This window comes from Kogia breviceps, chromosome 14 (genome assembly GCF_026419965.1).
Source record: "Kogia breviceps isolate mKogBre1 chromosome 14, mKogBre1 haplotype 1, whole genome shotgun sequence".
Lineage (NCBI taxonomy): Eukaryota > Metazoa > Chordata > Mammalia > Artiodactyla > Physeteridae > Kogia > Kogia breviceps.
Genome location: NC_081323.1, coordinates 21499889 through 21518568, shown reverse-complemented (window position 1 = coordinate 21518568; position 18680 = coordinate 21499889). Strand labels below are relative to the sequence as shown.

General features: G+C 41.0%; 1 protein-coding gene across 1 annotated transcript in view; it reads left to right on the top strand.

Annotated features, from left to right (window-relative positions):
• CTNNBL1 (catenin beta like 1) overlaps positions 1–18680 on the top strand; it is a 163884-nt gene that overhangs the window by 43915 nt on the left and 101289 nt on the right. Inside the window, exons 4-6 of the mRNA XM_067013505.1 lie at positions 184–323; positions 10582–10679; positions 18173–18266. Of these exons, the coding sequence (XP_066869606.1) occupies positions 184–323; positions 10582–10679; positions 18173–18266 (332 nt within the window). The remainder of the gene's footprint in view (positions 1–183; positions 324–10581; positions 10680–18172; positions 18267–18680) is intronic.

Sequence of the window (18680 nt, the reverse complement as noted above, 5' to 3'; positions counted from 1 at the left end):
AGGAAATCGATTTCCCAAGGAAATTGTGTGACAGTATGATTTTTGGACGAGCATACTTCTTGGTTGGTCTGTTGTAGACACTTTGACAGATTGTCTCTCTGTCTGGATTACGTTGCTGTTTGCTCCTCAGTACTGATTGTACCCCTTCCCTTTCAATAATGCTGTCTTGTTTTCCCTTCCTAGGTTTATGGAATCCGAGCTGGACCTAAATGACATCATTCAGGAGATGCACGTGGTGGCCACCATGCCAGACCTGTACCACCTTCTGGTAGAGCTGAATGCTGTTCAGTCTCTCCTCGGGTTGCTTGGACATGATAATACAGATATCCTTTCAGATCTGTCCTCAGTAGGAAGGCAGACGTGGTGGGGGAATGCTGTTTACTCTCTTCTCCTGTCTGTCTCTGCTGATGTCTGCTGTCACGTTTGGTTTTCTACTTCCATTTTAATTTTCTCCCATCTTGAATCACATGCTGCTCTTTACTCATTCGAAAGTCTGGTTTTTATCTATTAATAAATCTTGGGCAACCCTTAATTGTCTTACTTGCTCTTATTAGTGTTAGAATTCATCGTGATGTATCCTGTTCATACATTAACAGCATTAATTTTTCAGGATCTTGATTTGGGGGCCCATTATATCGGCAAAACCAGACAGGATTTACATCTGTTGATCTAGACATCATTTTGCTAACAGATGGCCCAGTGGAGTTGAACCCTCCTCTAGTCTCACATTGGAATGTCCAGGAAGACAGGGATTTTTGTCTGTTTTGTCTACTGCTATATTCGCAATTCCGTACAAGAGGCTGGGTGCACAATAACATTTAGTATTTGTTGACAGCATTAGACCTAAACAGACAGTCTGAGTTTGATTCCCTGTATGAAATTTGGTGCCCCTCCAGCCCTTAGTATTCTCATCTGCAAAAGTAGATGAGTTATGTCACTGGAACGTAACCAGACCTGGATACCTTAAGGTCTAACAGCCTTAAGGGCATAGAACATTAAATTACCGAAGGATCTAAAAATTGTGAATTCAGTTGTCACCTTGTTTTCAAGACTTAAATGTTATAGACTCTTCTGTGGGAATGATACCATGTATATTTGTGGATGGCATTTACTGGAAAAAAATATAAACATTCATATATATATATATATATATATATATATATATAAACTTTTGCCTTTCAGTGTTATTGAGAGGATCAAAGGAGTTCATATAAATGCTAAGCAGTTTCTGGTACATAGTAGGTATTTAGTGAATGTTACTTTTAACTGAAGCTGAACCATGACTTAAACCTTTTTATACTTTGTCTTTGCTATCAGATGTGAAACAGCTTTAGTGGAAAAGGTTTTTGATGTACCTGTGGTTGGGGTTACGGTCATTAAAGCAAATTCTCTTCCAGTAGTTGTTCTGTTTGAATACAGATTTCCGAAGGTAAGAGACAAATGTCGTTAGTCTGCTTGAGTGATATTCATGGGAAATCTGCTGCTGCTTCATGTTATTTTCATCTTTCTGGTAATCTCTCTCCTGAGAGCATGTCTGACTAGGTTCTTTCCTGCCTGATAATTCTCATAGAAATAAATCAGTGAATAATCTTAATGTAGGCTTCTTGAAGGGTGATCTTTTAAGCCATTTCTGATACTTCATGGAATGTTAGACAGTGTTAAGAATTGCTGTCAGTCCCTAGATTGATGAGTATATTCCCCATACTCATCACTGGGAGGTTCTGGGTTGTACAAGGACCCTAGTCACTTAGCTTATCTCTGGGTGAGCTTGGTATGGGTCTCATGAATTCATTTGGTAGACATGGCTTTGAGTGCTTATCAGACACTGTGCTGGACCCCCAGGAACCATAGGCTGCACTAATGCTCAAGCAGCATCCGTCAGTAAACATATTGAGTATTTAGCATACGAATAGCCCTATTCAAGGTACTAACTGGTCCTCACAGAGTTAGTAACCAAGAGTTCTAATTGTGACTTCACATTTCAATTCACCTAAGAATGGTAGATTTTCAGAATCCAAACAGACCTTAGAGTTGACTTAGTCCAGGACCTTATTTGTTTAGTTAGTAACAAGTCTAAGGTCTAGATGTTGGACCACTAGCTGTTGAGGTTGAGGCTGGCGCTCCAGGCCCCTGATTTCCAGTCCAGTGTCATTTCTAATGCACCTTGAGTCTTTTCCCTGTAGGATTTACTACATCCCTGACTGAGTTGTATAGTCACCCATTACCTTGTGTATTAATACAGCAATCACCTATTTTGTTTCTGGAAACACAACTCTTATTCTTTTTTTATTCTTGCTAACTCAAAATAATAGTGGCAGCTTTCTGAAGATGCTGACACTTTGCTGATTCACCAGCCTGGTTCCTGCTGGGGAGAAGACTGACACAAGAAGTGTGCTCGACATTGAGATGTTTGGGAAAGACAATGGCACAGATGTTCCAAGTTGTTATGTTCTGGTCTTTAAGAAGGGAAAAAAACAAGTCCCCCCTATAATAACTTTGACAGACTGCCATTTCCCTCCTGTTTTCTGAGAGCTAAACTGTTTTTTCCCCTTCTTGTCTGCTAACCTTCACCCTGCTGCCCTAATGATATTTTTTTAAATCTAATTTTTTAATTATGCCCTACATCAAGTTTAAAGTGCATTTGAAATTTTTAAAATTACCTCATTTTAATTAGATGCAGCAATTAGGGTAAATGTCATCCTCCTCAAAGTACCCTTTTTCTTGAAAGTGGTTTCAAGAAAGGGTAGGCCCTCTTGACTTGCATCTAACATGTCCTCTATCAGTTGGACTGTTGATCTCCCAGTAGCATTGCACTCTGCTTCTTGTCGTATCTGTGATCTATAATGGAAATTTTTCTTCGGGAAACGGTTGTTAACAATTTACCATTGTACGGCTGTAACTGCCCGAAACACCTTACCGTGAATAAACAATTTCGTGGCAGTCAGGACTTAAATTTTTAATCTTTTTTAACTTCATTTATCAACCAAGACTATACATGGCTGGTTATGGTCCCAGCAAGCATAGGTCATCTTTGCTTTGTCCTTCTCTGAGAAAACATAAACTATAGGGACTTTAATTGGATCAGAGGCTGGTTTGTTGTAACCTTAAGAGGCAGAGGATGTGAGAAAACAGCTTGTGCCTCATCCTTTCAACCGTGAGAAGCAGCTTCAGAGTTTATTCTGGCGCTCTGCATCACTGCTGCTGGTGAGGGCTTGTCAGCGCTTCTGTGCCTCATCTCCCCCCTTGAGAGGCTGGAGCTCAGCCATCAGTTGGCTGTGGAGAGGAATTCTGGTCCGTGAAGAGCACCTCTGGGGGTGAGGGGCAGAGAGGGAGGGGCAAACCCCTCACATGAATTGAAGAGTCACTCTGAATGCATTAGGAGGGAACACAAGGTGGGATTCAACAGCTGCTGCCTTTTAGAAATATTGCTTTTTAAAACAATTTTTCCTTTAAAATAAATCATTTAAACATGTTTAGAGCCCTTTTTTGTGACCCTTTTGGAGTGTTTCTACAGAAAAATAAAATCAAAGGTACATTTAAAGGTATTTTATTTTTTATTTAATTAATTAATTTATTTATTATATATTTATTTTTATTTTTGGCTGTGTTGTATCTCCGTTGCTGCTTGAGGGCTTTTTATAGTTGCAGTGAGGGGGGACTGCTCTTCATTGCGGTGCGCGGGCTCCTCATTGCGGTGGCTTCTCTTGTTGCGGAGCACGGGCTCTAGGCACGCGGGCTTCAGTAGTTGTGGCACATGGGCTCAGTAGCTGTGGCATGCAGGCTCTAGAGCGCAGGCTCAGTAGTTGTGGCGCACAGGCTTAGTTGCCCCGTGGCACGTGGTATCTTCCCGGACCAGGGCTCGAACCCGTGTCCCCTGCATTGGCAGGCGGATTCTTAACCACTGTGCCACCAGGGAAGTCCCTAAAGATATTTTCTTAAGGTATTGCTAAACAATCAGTTCTGTGGGCCAGTTTAAACCAAATTTACTCAATTTCCCTAAAGGACCAAGGAGGAATAAAACAAGAGGAAAATAGAACCCCAGTTGGTGGCTAATCACCTCTTCTGCTATCACCAAAAGAAAAAAAAATTAGGGCAGCAAATCCATAAATATCTTATTTTTATATGTCATTTGCTGTGTTCTCAATTTGAGGGAAGAGTCAGTGGAATCCTTTCTGAAGTCCTTATGGCAGATCATGGCATTTACTGGGTTCCTCCTTTGTATGATAAGCCCTGTTGGGTGCTATCAGTGAAACAAATAATAACTCCAGTTGAGGACTTCCCTGGTAGTGCGGTGGTTAAGAATCTGCCTGCAAATGCAGGGGACACGAGTTCGAGACCTGGTCGGGGAAGATCCCACATGCTGCGGAGCAACTAAGCCCGTGTACCACAACTACTGAGCCTGCACTCTAGAGCCTGCGAGCCACAACTGCTGAGGCCGTGTGCCACAGCTACTGAAGCCCATGCACCTAGAGCCCGTGCTCTGCAACAAGAGAAGCCACCACACTGCAACGAAGAGTAGCCGCTGCTCGCCGCAACTAGAGAAAAGCCTGGACGCAGCAACGAAGATGCAATGCAGCCAAAAATAAGTAAATTAATAAATTTAAAAAATAAATAAATAACTCCAGTTGATAGCAAAAACACTCACATTACTATGTGTGGTAAGTGCCCTTGAAGTGTTGTGCTCAGGAAGTACCATTGGTGTTCTGAGAAAACGTAGGTCATCTCTGGTTTGACAGTGAATAGGGAATTGGGCTTTGGAGATGGGTAAGCTTTTGATAGATGTGGAGATTAGTGTGCAGTTCAAGTTTATTTTCACGATTTCTACCGTGGCAATGGAAATTGCCATTCCTCACGTGCTGGAGGCTGATGTGCTCACGTAGTCACTATACACTTATAGGGATATCAGGTCCATGGCTTTATTTATTTTTAAAATCATGACCACTGCTTCCCAGCTAAGTGCCCTATTCTTTAATAAAAACTATTGAATAATATAAACCATATTTTTTCAAATCTGCTTTCTCTCCACCCATTTGTGATTCAGAAAAATGAGGTCTCATTGTACTGTTAACTTAGGGCATCAGTACAGTTGGTTGCATGCTAATATGCAGGAAGGGAGAGATTTGTTTCGTTAATTACAGAGTAGATCATTGGTCCTGATGGGACAGCTCTATTTTGTCTGAAATAGGGAGTGGTCGTTAGCACTATTCTTTTCTAAATTACTGCTTAGTTTTCTCAAACTCTGGAAAGCCAAGAGGACTTGCAAAGTTGTCCCGTTGGATTTTGTGAAGAATTATTGTGGGAATTGGAAAATAAAGGGCAGACAGGTTTTTTTTAGACCAGCAGGGATCAATTGCACTTGAGCAGTTTGGGTCTATACGACACACCATATTATCCCAGAGGGTGTGTACAATAGTCAGGGGTGCCTTGTGTTAGAGCCCCAGTGCTAATGAGCAGGAATAGGGCTGGGAAGGGTTTGCGCCTCCTAAGGGCTTTCTTCTAATTGGACTGGGAGGGAGTTGGCTATTGCTCCAGTGCTTTCCTGCAAGCACTGTCTAACAAGACTTTATATGTCAAGCTGTTGTTTTGCTAGGAGCTATTCTGGTCTTGATATTTCTAGAATCAAAATTACACTGAAGGGACTTCCCTGGTGGCGCAGTGGTTAAGAATCCGCCTGCCAGTGCAGGGGACACGGGTTCAAGCCCTGGTCCGGGAGGATCCCACGTGCCGCGGAGCAACTAAACCCATGTGCCACAACTACTGAGCCTGCACTCTAGAGCCCATGAGCCTCAACTACTGAAGCCCGCGGGCCTGGAGCCTGTGCTCCTCAACAGGAGAAGCCACCACAATGAGAAACCCGCGCACGACAATGAAGAGTAGCCCCCACCCGCCGCAGCTAGAGAAAGCCTGCATGCAGCAACAAAGACCCAATGAAGCCAAAAATAAATACATAAATTTATTTTTAAAAAAAATTACACTGAAAAGAATTTACTTCTTTTCCTGATTGGTAGTCTAACTTCCCTGATAATCTGTACTGATAAACCACCTATTTTTTGGAACCATTTAAGTATGCTCTGAAGTAAGTCAGATTAGGAGAAAAGTGCCAAAATGGCAGTCTAGGAAAAGGACCTCTTAATGTAACTTTTGATCTTGCTTATGAGTTTTAGGTGAATTCCATGTCCTTGGAAGGCTAGGGTGGTTGTAGCCTGCTTTGGACATTTCCCCTGTGGCCTAATAGTGCCCACTAACATTTAGTAGGTACTTAATAAATGTTGAATGAGGACATTTTTTTCCTTCATATTATTTTGATTAAGGATTGGGGTAAAATTAAGAATCTAGATTCATTCTAGGTAGTTCTGTGCCATGATTTTAAAAGGAGAAAAAGACCGTTTTGTCTGTTTAGAAATTCATCTGCATTAACTGAGCTATATCTAATCACTCTTCTAATCTAAGAATAAAAGAAAAAAAGACTTCTAAAAAACCCCAAATTTGTTCCATTAAATCAGTTACATACTGCGAATCTAGACTGGTCATTTTTCTTAAAAAAGCATTTTTGAAAGGACTTTTTAAAAAAGTCATCTGCTTAATATATTTTGTTCCTCTTTATCTTTTTTTTCTTTTAATAATTTTGTTCCTTATGGTCACATCTCACTGGAGATTAATGAAATTGATGCTCTGCTTCTGTCCCAAGACTCTACATGAGATGAGGCCACAAAAACAAATATCTAAAGCCAAAATAAAAGCAAACACCCCTCTTTTTCTAAAAGCCATTGTGTTGTGGGCCATTTTGTACCCAGCTGGTCTTTTCTACTTCACCTCTTATTATACTGGCTTATTGCCCCAGTAGTGGACAGGTGCAGAGAGAGTGAGTGGGGTGGCCTTTCTACCCGACATGACAAAAATAGGCTATCAAAAACTGTGTTTTAGTAATTCGCAAAGAGACAGGCTCTCTGTTTTCCTATTGCACTTGAATGGGAGAACCTTTTACCTTGTGAAATGAAATTGTAACTACAGTGGAAAAACCTATCACCCATGCCCAGACTGGGCTTGTGAAGAAATGCCAGATGGGTGGCAGACCATGCTGAATTTTCTCATTAAGACTGAGAGTTCATCTGTTTATCTTTAGTTTCACTTCTTATTCCTCTTTCTGGTCTTCAAATGACCTCTGTCTTCTGGATCATATTATATTACTTGGGAGTTGATGATTACAATTATGGACTCATTACTGCCTTGCTGAAATGCTATTTGGTGAAAGTTGAGAATTTATGTAAAATCAGTTAGTGGTAGGATTGATGAGTTGTTTACCAGAACTGGTAGCTGGTAAGTGATTTCTTGTTTGACTTCTCAACTGAGGCAGGAGTGTAGTAGGCAAGGAGATATCCACTGGACCATTATAAGAAATGACTTTTCTTGGTAAAAGTTAGACATTTATTCTGTTCCTATATAAAACGATCACCATTGTCAAATTTTCTTTTCCTTTCTTCCCCCAGGTTTAATGTGACCCATTTGTGAGCATGGTATAAGAATAATCAAAGAAAAATATGATACCTGTCCCGTAAGACCTTAGAGGCTGAAAAAGGACTTGATCAATCTGAATTTCTGTGGCATAGCTGAAATATAAAATTAGATCTTCCAACCCATTGTGACCTAGAAAGGGAGGATCATGCTGTTGTTAGCTTAAATTTTAGATTTTAGAGGTTTTCGAAAAAATGAAGGCAATAGTGAGGGTTTGGCCATTCTGTGGGAGGAATTCACTAACAACAATCTTTATTATAGTGCTTTCTTATTTTCTCAGTACTTGGATTTACTTGCCTTTTGACATACATGATGTCATTTATTCCTTATAGCTACTGGGTGAGATAGGCTGGGCAGAGATCATTACCACCTTTTTACAGATGAGGAAACTAAGCTGTAAGGAAATAAAGGAGCTTGAGCAAGATTCCATAGTATTAACAATTTGGGGACAGTTTGGTTCACTAAAGATAGGAAGCAAAGATAAATATGATATGACCCCTGTCCTCGAGTTTGCTCTGACTCTTCATCTATTGTTCTTTCATATATGCCCCACCTGTCTCTTGAGGCTAATGTTTAATTAATAATCATAGTTAGTAAGTACTTAGTGGGGCATGATGTTATTCAGGGGATGTAATGATAGTACTTATTGCATGCCTAATTCACATCCTTGTCCTAGAGACATCTGACTCTATGGTGGATGGATGGATGGATGAAATGTCATCATGCATATTAAATAAGCAGGTGGATAAATAATAAGATTTTTACATCTCATTTGTAAGAACTTTTCAAGAGAGTAAATATGGGAGCTTCTCAGATGAGAATGAGGAGTTGTTAGCATTTTGTTATTTTTCCTGGGATTTTAATAATTTATTATGGAAGTAAGTGACAGTCCTTTTCTCTGTTATTATAGTAGGGTCAGTAGCTAGAATTTACCTGAATCTAGCTGTTTTTACACCTGGTTTATACTCCCCTGTGCATTAATATGAAGCGTACGGGCAAAGGTATTGTTTTTGGAATCAGGTGGACCTAACATTCTCCCTTACTATTGCAGTGACCTTTAGATAAGTTACTTAACCACTCTGAGCTTTCGCTTTCTTATCTGTAAAATGGGGATCACACTTATAATGCTGCTGTGAGAATTCAGTAGCACAGCACTTGGCATTATGACTTTTTAAAAATGGTAGTTATTATGATGGCATCTACAGCAGTGTTTAGAGAGGGAGAACTACTAATTCCTACTACTCAGAATTTCTAGAGGTTAGTTTGGTTAGGCTGTTTTGTTTTTTATTTTAATTCAAACAATTTACGTATTTTAGTTTACTATACATCATGTTTGAGACATGGTCTTTTGTGTCAAGAGCTTTCTGGTTACTTTGTTAATAAAGACTATATACTATACGCATGAAGGAGTTTTATCCAAAGACCTTTAATCTCATTATACACATAGAGTTTCATAGCACACCCAAGTTTTGCATATATATTACTTTAAAGTGTGAAAGAATAAGACACGGACAGCTTAATTACTTATTCATGATGGTCAGCTGGTCAGGTATAGATAAATAAAACAAAGCTTTGAATAATTTTTCTTTTAGCAAAAGATGTTCATAAAATACCTGTAACATCAGTTGGCAGTTAGCAAGTCCTATCATTCTTGTTAATATGTCCTGTATCTTTCTTTTTATTTCCAGCTTGCATTGAAACTGCTCTGATTCTGACCCTTGTCTTCTTACTTCTGGACTCTTTTGTGTGTGGTAGCTTCGGAACAAGTCTTCCTCCTTCAGGCCTGGCTTTTTCCCATACCCCCCATCTACCCAGCCCCAAACCCAACACTCACAGTGCTTTAGTGCATCCTGCACACAGCTATTATATTATTCTTTCAAGATATTATTTTCTTCATATGAGTCTAGTTATAATTTTCTCCCCTCCCCTCGTCCCTAATCCTCTTTCTTCTCCTCTTCATATACCTTTGTACATTCTAATTTCTCTGTCTATATTCCTGATGTTTTGCTTTCTAGCCTACCTGCCCTCATCTATTTAGTGGCCTGTTTTCTGACCAGTCATCTTCTAGCAAATCTTTCCTTATTTCCCAGTTCAGTTTGCTCCTTTTTCAGGATGTGTGCAGTTCAAGTTGTCTGTATTCCTCATTTGTTACATGTTGGTAATTGCCCGTGGTATATAATTTTTTAAAATGTCTTTAGTTACCGTAACTTCCTCATTTTATCAATTGAGGAAACTGAGGCCCAGAGTGAATAGATTTGCCTTTGTCACTGTCACAGTGCTTTACTCATCATAAGCATTCAGTAAATGCTGGTTTACAGAGCAAGTGGTGTGTGTGTGTGCGCACGTGTGTGTATGTGTCCAAGGTGAGGGAAGGGAAACTTAGTTTAGTTTGGGCTTCCAGTTTCCAAACATAACTCCTTTTTTCTCTCCTGCATGTTTTCTTTCTCCTGTATGTCCCTGTCTCTCTCTTTTTGCCTTGTGTTTAATCATCATTGTTCACCTTCCTTTTATGTCCAAAGCAACATGGTATTTAACAGGAAGGGAGGTTGGTGGGGTCTGGCACAGTCCAACGAAAATCCTTCCCTCTACATTTTAAACCTGTTTTGTCATGCCCTGATTTCTGAAGACTCCTTGGTGAACACCAGCCATCTTATCTCAGAAGAAATCATTACTGTCTTTGAAGGTGAAGTGTAGAAGGTAGTTAAGATTATACTGAGTTCCAAGAATTTAAATTATGAGGTAAGGTTAAGGGTGTTGGCCTTTTTCTCACTGGAAAAGTGACCTCCCAAGTGATCTATTTGAAGTTTTGAAATTTATGAAAATGCACTGAACCTATGGAATAAGTTGCCAGGAAGGCAGCATAAGGAAAGGAACTAAGTGAAGCAGTTACCAACATTTATTGAACACCCACTGTGAGTAGAGCCTTGTTGAAGAGATGTTAATAAAACTAGAGTGTATTAAAGGTAAATGGTGATGAAGCGATTGACTGGGAAATGGAAGGGAACCACATATTTTAATAAAATGTCAGTTGGGTTTTCATATGTATGTGCTACCCTTAACATTTTTCACATGTGTCCATAGCTGTGGTTGATTTGCTTCAGGAATTAACAGACATAGACACCCTCCATGAGAGTGAAGAAGGTGCAGAAGTACTCATCGACGCTCTGGTAAGTTATGTGTCCCTCTGGGGTTTTGCAGGTGTGTGTACGGTGTTGGCATCCTCCCCACCATTGTCTCTGTGAGTGGCACGGGCTGGGTGTCAGGAAGAGCTCTGTGGCAAGGAGGGACTGAGTGAGGAGAGTAAGAAAGTAAAGTGCAACATGTGGGGTACTTTATTCTTTGGAACTGTGTTAGGGCAGGGGTTGTAGAGTCCTAGTATTTATTAAATATGTGCTGTAGGCAAGCGTTTTCTTGTTTTTTACACTTTATTTAATCCTCACTGTATCCTCAGAAGGGTATTACTGCTGTTATTCCCATTTATAGCCATGAAGCTGAGGCTTAGAGAGGCTAAACAAGCTGCCCGTGGTCACACGGCTGGGATTTGAACCTGCGTTCTCTTTGACTCCACATTCCTGCTCGCCCGCCCTCACTGTGTTGCTTCTGACCCTTTTACAAAGAGTTTTTGCAGAAAAGAGTTTCTTTTCTTCTCTGGGCTTTATAATCCCAAGTGCTAGTAAAGACAGGTATCATTATTATTTGTTGTACAGATAGGGAATCGGAGAATGTTTAAAAACAAGAACAAACCTTCTAGCTCATCCAGGTCCAAGTAGCAGCCACTGACTGCAGAAGACAGGGTCAGCTGATTTCTGTGTTCCTTTTTGTGGAGCCTAGGCAAGGCCTCAGAATCTTCTCAGATATTATTCCAGGAAGCAGCCAATCCAAAGAATTTATATGTGAGGTGAACTGATGTAGTCTCATCAACTTACTCTACCCTTGAGGAAGCCCAGATGCAGAAGCGAAGCCTTCCTCTGCATCACTCTCAGCCAGTCCCTGTAACAGCAAAGATGAGCTCCTGCATGTTGTGATTCCCCACTGCAGTCCTGTCCCACAGCACCAGTTTCCCTCTTACCAGGCATGGGAGAGGGCCCCAGGGCCCCACAGCTGGCCGGTGGCAGGAGTGACTCTACTCCAGCCTCTTACCCTGATACTGCCTGTGGAGCTCTGTCCACCCACCAAGCTATCTCCCTCCTCAAGTTTCTGTTGATTTTCCTTCCTTTCTGTTGTCTTCTGCTGTCTGGTCTTTTCTCTCTGGTCAAGAATGTTAATAAGTACTGGGTGTGATGCAGTTTTCAGAGTTTATCAAAGGTCCATGTAGCCACTTGTATTAGAAGCACCTGGGGTGCTTGTTAGGCTGCTTTCTGGCCCCATCCAAGACCTGCTGAATCAGAATGGCTGGGACTAGGGCCCCAAATGATTCTGAGACCCCACTGCCACACTTCCCACCCCCTCCTCACCCTTTCTCTCCTGAGGTTCTTGACATGAGAGATTTCCCATGTGCCATGCTCACGGCTACCATTTGGTGTGAATGAAGGGGCTGTGAACCCACTGGATATGAAGAACTCTTACAGAGAGCGAGGCTGGAGTCCAGCAGGGCCATTTGTGACTGAGTATGATGAAAATGTCTATGGCCATTTTTCTTTCAAGCTCCTTCCTAGAGCGAACTGCCACTTTTGTAGAATTCAGGACCTTTATTTTTCCTTTGAACCACTGTGCAGATAGAAAAGGGTGATGTCGGGGTGTCCTTTTGTTTGGAGGAGCATCTGAAGGAAGGCTGTGGCACTCGCTCCTTCTCCATGTCCCCACCGTGTCATTTGTGTAGTCTTACCTTTCAGAGGTTAATTACAGTGGCCCTGAATGAGCCTTCCTGCCTGGACTCTGGGCTGATTTTAATTATCATCCTTTGCCTGTGTGAATAGAGGAAACAAGAGAGGAACAGCTAGCTGGTCTGCTGCCTGTAAAACGTACCCAGAAACAGCAATTCACACAAAAGCCCCCTTTGTGTTTTCTGTGTTGCCAAGCCCACCAACGAAAGCTGGATCTTGCAGATTTTATTGTTTGTTTGGGAAGAGACAGTTCATCCTCAGTCTGGGGAGCCATTAGGTAGCTGCTATACAGGGTCTTCTGTTTGTTTTGTTTAGTTTCTTTTTTATCATACTATTTTAAGATTTTGACTCTTACAGCTTTATACTGGTGGGGCTGGTGTGAATCACAAACAATTGAACATTTCTAGACTCCCATATATTATTTGCTTATCTGCAGCCAGTCAGGAGCCATCAGTAAATATCAGAGAGCAGAACTGGTAGGTGTCTTCATCTGTTCTTTTTCTACCCTTGTGCTGCATTCAGGAAGAAATTTGATAAGTGTTCTCATATTACAAGGGTTGAGTTATCTTCATAGTTTTAATTTGGGGCCAATATTGGAGGCCTGGAATTGCATGAGCAGAGGCTAGAGGACATGTAGTAGAATTTATTGTGATGTTCAGTTTGCAGTTATTGCCTTGGTCGTTTTCTCATTTGGAAGTCCTAAGCAATAGAATAGCACATTTGTGGGGAGAGAGTGCTGTCTTGGTATTCTCAGGGATCTTTGGGGTTTAAAGTTTGGTTTATATCCACTGCTATTACTTATGCAAAAGGCAAATATTTGTGTTTTGTAACAAGTTGATTTGGTAGCCTGGAAAATAGACTCTTTTCTAAAGAGCGGGAACACAGGGTATTTGCTTTGATGGCAGTTCTCTGGCATGCCTCTCTAAAGAAGACATTGGACTCCTTGAGAGTCATGATTAGATTACAGTCATTTCCCCACTTACTAGTCCCCAAATTTGCCATGTGCTTGACAATCCCATGCCTTTGCTCACATCTGCCTTCAGCTTGGCAAGGCTTGCTTCCCCTGGGCTATCTGGAATACTCCTACTCATTCTTTAAAGCCTCACTTAAACCTTTTCTCCCCTGAGTTTTTCTCAGACTCATCACTTCAGCAGAATTTGTGTTTGCCTACCACTGTGTATATCCTGGCACTGTTTATAAGTTTGTCTTCCCTGAGGTGTTATCCCGATCAGGGGAGTGGCCAAAGTGGTGGCTTTGTCACTTACCATCTGTGTGACCTTGAGAAAGTTACCTATCCTCTCTGTACTCAGTTCATTCTTCTGTAAAATGGGGATAACAGTAGTGCCTATTACATAGAGCTGAAGTGAGGAATAAATGAGATACTTAGTAGGTCTTTAGAACAGTGTCTGGCACAGAGTAAACACCCAATAAATGTTGGCCATTGTCTTAATAAAGGTATAAATGTCTGGGACATATTAAGTACTTAGTAAGTGTCAAGTTAAAATGATATCTATCACATGCCACACAGTGAAATGTTTGTGAATGTTTGTTGACTTCAACAAACATTTTTTTTCATTTCAGCAAATGTTCAAAAAACATTTTGAACGAATACCCCAAAACATCTGAAGGGTGTGGACCTAAATGAGACATGGGGGGATAGATGTTTAGTTTAAAAAAAAAAAGAGAGGATGAAATAAGTAATGATGATAATACAAGGCAGAGCATTAAGAATGGCTGTGAGAGATGCAAGCTTCTTTGGAAATGAGGAGGAGAGAGCCATCCCTTCCGATGGGGAAGAACCAGGAGGGGCGGCAGAGCTGTAGGTATTGGCCATGACCCCTGTAAGGAGGCTTCAATGTGAGGGTGCTTGGAGGTGTCACAGCCAGAGGAGGTGGAAATGTGGCTGGGAGCCACCACTTACTATAGTTTCACAATGTGGCTTTGATGTGGAAAGCCAGGAGATTGCCCTATACCCATTCTTGCCCTCAATTAACCCTACTTAAATTTTGAAGCTTGAGCTGGTGGCAATGCATTTGTGCTGCTCAGGTGAGGCTGAAGTTGGCAGGTTTTTGGTTGTTCTAAGGGTACTTATGTAAATTTCCGGATGCTGCCACTTTTATGCCTTCCCATTTCTATTAACGTCCTCACCTTCATCTGTATTCATTCTCCAGCAGAATTCATTTGGCCATTCATTTCACTAATTGTTTATTGAACGCTTAGTGTATTCTGGATTCTAAAAATTGCCTATGTAGCAGTGAGCAAGACTGACAAAGTCTGTTTTTGTGGAGCTCGTATTCTAGTGTCGGGAGAAACAGTAAATAAGTAAACAAGAAAACAGGTAATGACTCCCTGTTACATAGAGAATTAACATAAAATGATGTCCTGTAGAACAACTGGAGAATCACATCAAATTAGATAGGCAGGAAAGGCCTGAGTTCTGGGTGATGAGAAGAAGCCAGCCATTCAGAATGACCAAGGACAAGGAATGAGTTTGACATACTCAAGGAACAAAAAAAAAAGGCCAGTACTGTTAGAGCACAGCTGGGGTGAAGGAAGAGAGCAGCGTCAGGGCCGGACCACACTGGGCTTTGTAGGCCGTGTAGTAAGTTCGGGTGGGATTGCCAGTGTGCGGGGGAGTAGTAACATAGTCTGACCTAACATTTAAAAAAGACCACTCCTGGGAGCTGTGTCGATAATGGATTGGAGGGGCAAGAGTGGAAGCTAGAATATATTAGGTTGCAGCAGGCCTAAGTTTTACATTATGACCATATTACTATGTGTATTTTCAAAACTTACTGCTTGGTCAAGATTCAGTGGGTGTGTGTGTGTAGGGCAGGGGGAGGGTTTATTATTGTTTTTTAAATATGAAATTTCCAGAACTCATAGTAGGTAGAAAAACTCCAGTCAAACTCTTGAGAAACCTTGTTGGCAGATTGTGCAAGATAGAAAAGGAATTCTTCAAACCCTCTCATCTCCCCTCATCTATCCCTTTTTTATTTCCTCATCTTCTCTTGTATCTACCCTCTCTGGTCAAGTGGAAAAATATGACTGATCATTTCCCTTGAACCCTGTCTCAGTAGGACCTGGTGGAGTATTGTGTGGGAGACCTGGTAACAAGTGGAAAAAGTCAACGACTTATCAGAAAACATCAGGCTTAAGACAGTCATGATTTCCAAGGCCAGGGTTGCTCTAGCTGATGCTTTAATCCCTAAGCAGGATTTGGTTTTAGTTTCAGAGTTAGTCACAGGTCCAAAACAGGCAGGAAGGTGGTAGACCCAAGAGTTTAGAGGGACAGAATGCTGATTTGTGCTTCTTACTAGATGATATCTGGAGCTATGCATAATATAAATGTTTTCCTGAGGGTTTTCTCAGCTAAATGTATTTTGACTGCTTTGACCCTCCTGTAGTCAAATAAAATTGCATTTAACCCAGCTAAACATAAAGTTTCACACTTTGCAAGCTTAAAAAGGCTGTCTGTTAGAAGTTGGATTTTTGTAGCAAGAAAAAAAGATTTCCTCCAGCCAGACACCCATTACCAATAACCATTCAGTTCTGGGATTTGAATGTGTTGCTTACTGCCACTGTCCCCACCACTCTCCAGACAGCAGACCATGGGTAACATAACTAAGAATCAAGGAAAGGGGACAGGGGGATAATGCATATAAAGCATCAATAAGCAGTTGAAACTGGTGAGGCAGTTTGCAGAACCGACAAGCAGTGTGATACCCAGTGGAGTTGCAGTGTCCACAGCTTTAGGATTCAGGGAGATTATAAGTCAATCAGGGTGATTTAGGAAAAAACAAACTGTGACATGGTTCATGTTTTTCCCCCAGATGTTTTTCTGTTTTCTCTCACATACCCAAATTTTCCAATTAATTAAGGAAAATATTGCAGTGGATTTCTTTGGTGAAGCTTTTGCTGGCTGTGAGATTTGAGAGCAAGATTGTATATCTCCTTGATACAAGAGAGGGAAACAGCTTTCTCTCATTTACAGGAGTTCTCAATTCTGGCATCAGTATCCCCACCAATCTGCAACTAGTGTCTTTCATTGCTCCTCATGCCAGGGCATAAAGGAGAGCCTAGAAAAATCTGCTTCATTCGTGATTCAGGTATCCCAAATTAGTCAACAACTTCAGCTTTTCCCCCATCCAGATGCTTCCCTTAAGTCTCACCTAGAAAGAGTAAAGAGGCCTTCTTTGAAGATCTGTCTCTCTTGCCCTTGTTCCATCCTCAGGCTCAGTTTGAATTGTCCATAGAGTGCCTTATACACAAGTGTTCAGGAGGCATCAGTTGAATGAGATCATTTCCTTCTCTCTCCTTTCTTTCCTCTCCTTTCTTTTCCCCTCACTGAAGTGACAGGATATGATGGGAAAAAATAGTCTCGGAGTTGGTCACTTCAGCCACAAGCTTTGTGACTATGACCAGGCTAATTCACCTCTCTGGACCTTTGTTTTTCTCATCTGTAAAAGTTGCGAGGATTACATGAGAGTAAATGGAGCGATGTATATAAAAATATGACTACAGTACACAAAGTAAAGTGTTTTGTCAGTTTATTTAAATTTAGCAAAATTACTGAATGTCTGCTATGTATAGTATTGCACTTGACTTTGAGGAGTGTGCCAAGATAAATGAGGGTGCAGTGCCTGCCTTCAAAGAATTTGAGTTTTTCTTAGCCCATGGGAGATATGAACAGTGCATGATCAGGTATCAGAAGAAGTAAAGGGCTAGATTCAAACTCTCTACTTAATTTTTGAACCAGACCCAGGGTAAAGTATGCCATATAATTTCATTTAATCTTTACAACTTATTCCCATTTCCAAAGTGAAGAAACTGAGGTGGTGAGAGAGAGAGGATATACCATGGGTATGCAGCAGATCTTATCTTCCAGTATAGGTTTACTTATTGGCTATGACTTAGAAATGTATTACCAGATAGATAATCACTTCTTGATTATTGGGTGTTTCCTTAGTTATCTTCCTTGGTGTGCCTCAGGGTTCCCCAAGGCAGTCTCTGTAAGGGCACACATTGTGCCAGAAGGTAGTGTAAAGCGGTGTAAGCATTATTTCACCGAAGAAGGAAGCTTGGCTTTTGCTTCTGCTGCCACTGCTTAGTAGCTGTGTGGTCTTGGCTAAGTCATTAATCTCTTGGATATCATCTATATGATGTGGCTACTAAAATTTTCCTATAAGTGTTATGTGAATCAAATTAAATGAGAGAAATGGAATTGCTTTCTTATGTATTATGTGTAATACAAACATAAGGTATTTTATTCTGTTAATATTCTTTTCGAGAAGGAGTCAGAAGTTCATCGAAAGTAATAGTTTCATAAAAGCTTGATGTAGAAACTTAGGAAAGTTTTGAGTTTAACCGTAAATTTTGATGTCAGTGTAAATACGGCAAGTAAACTTCCCAACTGAATATCTCTTGGTGCTGTGGTCTAGAAATGTGCTTTTGACTTGAATGAACTTGTGACTTGACTTAAGATGACATTTTTGTAAGGTGTTTAAATACCACATAGAAGTAGAAAGAGCACAGGACTTGATTTCAGAGGCCTAGGTTCAAGTGCTACTATGTCACTCGGTTAAATATGTAGCCTTGAATTTTACCTTGTCCCCTTAAGCTTCAATCTAAAGTTAGGGATAATGATGCCTGCCCCTTCTTTGCCTCAGGGTCACTTCAAGCCTCAAAAGAGGTATTGGGATGGGAGAGCATACAGTAAACCATAAGTGGCAGGTTGTTTACTTTGTTCATTCAGTAGAGGAGTATGGGAATGACAACATTTTGGAAACTGTTTGTGACATGTATCCCATTCTCCTTTTGCTCCCCTGTTGCTGAAGGTGGACGGGCAAGTGGTAGCACTGCTTGTGCAGAATCTGGAGCGTCTGGATGAGTCTGTGAAAGAAGAGGCAGATGGCGTCCACAACACTCTGGGTAAGGGGAAAGGTGCCAGCATTTTCTGAGTTTCTTTGTGTTTGTTTTGGAGTTTGGTACTCATTTCCTTCCTCCTTCATTATAGAGTCAACAGCAGGAGGGTTTTCCTTTTTTCTGCTCCCAAACTGCCTTTTCAGAAATGAAGACCCTTGTGTAAATTTCATATAACTGCTGCTTTGGTTTGGCTTGCGGTAATAAAAGCAGAAATCCTTCCTGGACAAAAACTGCTGGCTCCTTTGAGCAGGCCTTTGCCTTTGCCTCCAAAAGTTAAGAAGTCTATGCAGGATGAATTCTGTTTTGTTTTTTTTTTTGCTTTGGAAAGTATATATTTTTCAAGTTTTGAATCCCCTTCTGTTGGTTCTTCTTCACCTTTCCCTTCAGTGGAACTACAAACTTTTGAACAACTGTATACAG